Source organism: Lycium ferocissimum, chromosome 4 (assembly GCF_029784015.1).
Source record: "Lycium ferocissimum isolate CSIRO_LF1 chromosome 4, AGI_CSIRO_Lferr_CH_V1, whole genome shotgun sequence".
Lineage (NCBI taxonomy): Eukaryota > Viridiplantae > Streptophyta > Magnoliopsida > Solanales > Solanaceae > Lycium > Lycium ferocissimum.
Window position 1 is genome coordinate 16409242 of NC_081345.1, and position 6000 is coordinate 16415241.

At 33.9% G+C, this 6000-nt stretch overlaps 1 protein-coding gene across 1 annotated transcript; it reads left to right on the forward strand.

Moving 5' to 3' along the window:
• Window positions 1-3811: 3811 nt before the first annotated feature.
• On the forward strand, window positions 3812-4591 carry LOC132053778 (uncharacterized). Its single transcript, XM_059445882.1, has 2 exons — window positions 3812-3991; window positions 4103-4591. The coding sequence occupies exons 1-2, from the start codon at window positions 3812-3814 to the stop codon at window positions 4589-4591; spliced, it is 669 nt and encodes a 222-aa protein (XP_059301865.1).
• The last annotated feature ends 1409 nt before the right edge of the window (window positions 4592-6000 follow it).

The following is a 6000-nucleotide window of genomic DNA, read 5'->3' on the forward strand; positions in this document are numbered from 1 at the left end:
AAGAGTCACGTGAACTCATGATCACCCGATTAAATTTCGTATAATATCTGTATAATTCTTAAAATATATCTACTATTATATTCAGGTATCCATGCTACAAAAAGCTTAGTGGTGTACTTAGTTGAAAGCTAAGTTATTTAGTTGTGAGACTTCTCACACTCTCATTTTGGGTTCACTGATCTTCACCCATTACCTTCTTTCTACGCTTATCATCTACTCTTTTTCTGTTTAATTTTTTCTCCAAATTCTCTAGAAACTCTAACAAACACAAAACATTAATAAATGTTCAAAAGCGTGATGTTTTTCATACTACATTAATGTGCACTTCTAGAACGGTGAGTACTTCACCGGGAAAATTAACAAGATTCCTGCGGTGAAAAATCGCAGTCAATATTTCCACTACATATCTTTGATCAAACTCAGCAATAACTAATCTTTACGGAGCATAAATAATGCTTCTATGTGTTAAAAATCACTTAGTCGGAGCTAGTTAGCTGGTTCTTGTGTGTTGGCTTTCAATAAAATAAATGTAACGATTTAAAATTGACATGAATGATTTTTTTTTTTTTTTTTAATCGATTAGCCGCCCTTAAGCATAGCAGTTTTTTTTTTTTTTTTTTTTTTTGGAAAAACAGAGAGAACAAAAAAAGAAAGAAGTTGTGATGGTGACAGGCAGAGGCAGGGGTGGAGTTGGGTAGGCTCCAAGGAGTTCATTGTCGAAAAATTATAGTGTATATACAAAATTAAAATTATTTTTTTATGTATATATAATAGATGTTGAACTCACTTGATTTTTTCGTGTATTTACTTCTTCATATTTTTGAACCCCTAAAATTTTGGCTCCACCAATGGTGACAGGTCAGTGGAGATTGAGGAGAAGTGAGGTTTGCTTGCTAATCAAGTACAGTACTAAGTATACCGTGCAGAGAAAGACTCAACGAAATGTAATTAAATAACTTTCATTAGGAGTATCAAATTAACATATTACTAACATAACTCTAACTAGCAACCAAACGATTCGCTCTTATATGACTCCTAACTTTTTCCTTCTATTTAATAGTATAGGATTTGACTAATTTCACAGTGAATTCTCTTAACAGTTCTTAAGTTAAGCGTTTGGCCCAACCCTTCTAGATCCCCTCAAACTTTTGGTCCTCGTGTTTTCGTACCCTTGGGTTTCAACTTAGAAGGCACGTTAACATTTTAAATCTTGAACTCGCTCTTATATGCCCCACTAAATTTATGCTCTTATTAGGAGTTTTGTTTAATGCAAATTTCACAGCAAATTTCCTTTAATGAATTCAACCGCCAGTATATATTGGTGGTTACCTCCAGGGAATGCAAAAGTACAAATAATTCAAAGGTCAAGGCGGCTTTCTTGGAGAAACTAGAGATTCTTTTAAATAGTGCTATATTTTATTAGAAGGCTAGCTTAGGAAAAAGTTTAATTAAGAAGACTTTTAGTACTACTTTTACCTTTTTACTATGAATAGGAGAAGAAACAACGCAAATAGAGCCCTTTTTTTCTTCTTCAATTTTTCCTTAATTTTGACGAGGTACGAGGAATCAAACTTTTGACGAGGTCCGAGGTACGACGAATCAAACTTCTAATACTTTTTGAAAATATCAATTGATAGATGATCAGTTAATTTAGAAAGGTGCTGAATACACAAAAGCAAGGGTAAATAATTAGCTTTACTATGTTCATGCACTTGAAACAGATTTATGGTTCCAACTTTGCTCCTTCCATGTTGACTTTACGTTGCATAATTTGCACTAATATTAACTATTATATTTTAAAAGGTGAAAGCGTAAGACGTGACGACCTACCTATAATATTTATAGTGAAATGTTAACAGGAAATCCTTTAAAAAATGCTTGGAGATGTACATGGAGAACAATACAAGATGTAATTATGCATGAGAAATTTCTGGAGAGCACGAGACATGAAATTAATCCAAGAGGCAAAGCATGTATTGGCAAAAATACTATGTTCGTCGCATGAGACATTAATCTCCCATGATCACCTCGGGATGATTAGTTTCTTATTGGCTGAATATATCGACAACCCCTTAAATTTACTATTCTTATTAAAATTTATTTAGACATTTATATTATGACATGTTTCAATTGAGCACATGATAAAGTGTCTTATTAGACACTTCCAACTCAAAACTTTTGAAAAGCTTTTGCTCGTGTTCTCGAACGCTCATTACGTAGATAAGTTAACCACTTATATAAGTCCTTGACATTCCTCAATCCATAAGATGATATAATTAAAAAAAAAAAAAAGAAAAAAAAAGAGACATTTTATGTGATTAGATTATCTACGTAATTGACATTTGAGAACATGCACATAAATTTTTTCAATATATGAGTCGAAAATGTCTAATAGGAACGTTTTATCATGTGTTCAGGTGTTCAATTGGAATAGATTATAATTCAAATGTGTAAATGAAATTTACTGACCAAGTTAAAGGGGCTATTGACATATTAAGCCTTCGTTATTCATATGCATACGTCTCAGAGTTTGAGATTGATTTGTTAAAATTAAGTATGCATATATTGTATACTAGTACTATTAAGGCCACCAAGCCAAGTTCAACACAATAACCTTAATTTCTCTGTCTTATTACGGAGGAATATTCAACAGCATGTGAGACTGAGAAAGGGTCAAAGTAAAACATGTAAATGTCATTGTTCCCATTCTGTCGTAGCGACAATTCCAAAATAATAGAATACACAAGTCATTTTTTTTTTTTTTTTTTGGTTCAGAATTTCGTTGTCTTTTCATCCAAAAGTCATTTCCTGTCTCTTTCAACCATATATTTAACTACGTACTCTTGATCACTATAGAGATTGAGAGGGAAGATATGTACATGAATCCTATAATTGGATGTTGCACTGACCATTGATTACTCATTAATCGACAACATTATGTGGTCAAACCTAAGTCGAAAACGAAAAAAGAAAGAGGAATAAGATGTGTTCAGATGTATCTATAGGAGGGATATATAGTATTCTTTCTAAATAGAGTTGACGTCTGATTTTCTTTCTATTCTCAGGTCTTTCTTTAAACCAATTTGGAAATTCGTCATTTAAAAATTGATTTTTGTTATGAACTATACAAGATATTTGGAAGTATTATTAAGTGTAAATTATACCACTTGCACATTAAGTGATAAAATACAACTTGCACTTGCAAGATGTATCTTAGTTGTAGAAATTTATACCTTAGTTGTATTTTTTAGCTGTAGATTAGTTGTATTTTAGTTGTAGCTTAGTTGGAGCAAATTGTAAATCAATTTGCACAAGTTGTATGTTGAAGATTGAGGGGCAAAACTCTTCTTTAAATACTTCTCATTTGGAACACCATCAACAAGTGATAATACAATATCTCCTTTCTCTCTACAAAGTTATTTTAGTTTGCTTCTCTTGTTTATTTCCAATTATATAGTTTTATAACACGTTATCAGCACGAGACTCTGCCGCCTCAAGAAATTTTTTGAAAGCTAAGGTATAGTTTTTATTCTCTCTATTTTATGGCTAACCTTACAAAACTTGAGTTCGTTGCCCTTGATATTTCGGGCAAGAATTATCTATCATGGGTGTTAGATGCTGAAATCCATCTGGATGCTATGGGTCTTGGAGACACCATTAAAGAAAAAAATAAAGCATCCAACCAAGAAAATACCAAGGCTATGATATTCTTGCGTCATCACCTTGATGAGGACCTAAAGATTGAATATCTTATATTAAGGATCCGCTCATTTTACGGAAAAACTTGAAAGAAAGGTATGACCACCTGAAGATGGTCTTCCTCCCAAAAGAACGACATGAATGGATCAATCTAAGGCTACAAGATTTCAAATCAGTTATGAAGTATAACTTTGAGATGTTCAGAATTACTTCTATATTGACACTATGTGGAGAAACGATTAGTGATTCTGATAAGCTGGAAAAGACGTTCTCCACTTTTCATGCCTCGAATGTGCTCTTGCAGCAGCAATATCGAGAGAAAGGTTTCACAAAGTATTGTGATTTGATTGCTCATCTTCTTATGGCTGAATAAAATAATGATTTGCTGATAAAAAATTACAAGAATCGACCTACTGGCGCTGCACCATTCCCTGAAGTGAATGAGGTGCATGCCCACTACTCTAGGCGTGGAAAAGGTCGTGGTTCCGGTCATGGTCGTGGTCGTGATAGTGGTCGTGTTCGTGGTCGTAGTCGTAATAATGGTCAAGGAAGAAATTATTTCCCTGGCGTTAATCATTCTTCAAAGAAAAATTACTACCAAAAGGTGAAAAAGAAGGATGAGAGGCATGAAGTGCCAGAAGCACGTGACTCAGAAAATAAATGCTATCGTTGTGGTGGAAGTGGACACTGGTCACGTACATGTCAGACGCCAAAGCATTTGGTTGAGCTTTATCAAGCATCAATGAAAAGGAAAGAGAAAAATCCTGAAGCTAATTTTATCTCTGAAGATCAAGTTGATATTACTCACTTGGATGTTGCCGATTTTTTCGAGCACCCTGAAGTAAAAATAGATCACTTGATTGGTGATGGATCTGTTGTTAAGGAGGACTGATTTGCTTAATTTTGGTTTTTGCTAATTCGTAGTAGTAAGCAAACAAAGATCATGTAATCGTAGTACTAGTCTATTTCCATTTTCATGCTTATTTCCGTTTTTTTTATCATAGTAGTAATAGATCATGTAATTGAAGTATTAGTCTATTCCCGTTTTTATATGTTAAACATTTTGGTTTTTAAATGATAGTACTTTTATTTATGTATGTCATTTGAAGATATGGATATCTCTCAAAATGAGTTTGAATTAAAATTCAACTGTGAAGACATTTTGTTTGATTGATTTTGCTACAACGGACATGATATTCAAAGACAAGAAATAGTTTTCTCATTTACTCATGGGCAAGACAAATGTTACTACGATTTCTGGTAGTACTAATTTGATTGAAGGCTCTAGAAGAGCCATCATCAATTTGCCTAAGGGAACAAAACTCATTATAAACGATGTCATGTTCTCTCCTAAGTCTCAAGGTATTTATTGAGTTTAAAAGATATCCGCCAAAATGTATATCATATTAAGACAATGGATGAGATGAGTCTTGAATATCTTGGTATCAGGGGCGGAGCCAAGTGTAACCGAGGGGGTTCATCCGAACCCCCTCGGTAGAAAATTACAGTGTATATTGAAGGTTAAAATTATTTTTTTATGTATATATGGTAGGTGTTGAACCCCCTTGGCTTCTTCGTATGTTTACCTCTTCATATTTTTGAACCCCCTTACTGAAAATTCCGGCTCCGCCACTGCTTGGTATCACCAAGAATGTCTCGGGCCAGAAATATGTTATAGAAAAGTTTCCTGCTTTATCTTCTGGCTTATATTGGACAAAAATTAGTGCAATTGAGGCACATTCTATTGTAAACCAGAAGTTTACTAATTCTAATACTTTCGTACTTTGACATGATCGACTAGGAAATCCCGGATCTATAATGATGAGGCAAATTATAGAAAGCCCAAAATCCAAATGGGCATCCATTAAAGAACCTGAAGATTCTTTCAAATGATGAATTTTCTTGTACTGCTTGTTATCAAGGCAAGTTGATTATTAGGTCATCACAAACAAAAGTTGGGATTGAGTCCCCAACATTTTTGGAACGTATACATGGGGATATTTGTGGACCTATTCACCCAGCTAGTGGGTCGTTTAGATATTTTATGGTCTTAATAGATGCTTCTTCTAGATGGTCTCATGTGTGCCTACTGTCATCTCGCAACCTGGCGTTTGCAAAATTATTGGCACAAATAATTCGATTACGGGCATAGTTTCCTGATAATCAGATCAAGTCTATTCGCCTTGACAATCTTTCTTTGAGTTTTCATCCCAAGCATTTAATGATTATTGTTTATCAATTGGGATAAAAGTTGAACATCCTGTAGCTCATGTTCACACTCAAAATGGTTTTGCAGAATCA

Bases quoted from the DNA above. Each gene is read 5' to 3' on its own strand.
- LOC132053778 (XM_059445882.1), top strand. From the start codon at position 3,812: ATGGTCTTCCTCCCAAAAGAACGACATGAATGGATCAATCTAAGGCTA. The intron at 3,992-4,102 runs GTGCTCTTGCAG...AAAAATTACAAG, and splicing joins CCACTTTTCATGCCTCGAAT to AATCGACCTACTGGCGCTGC.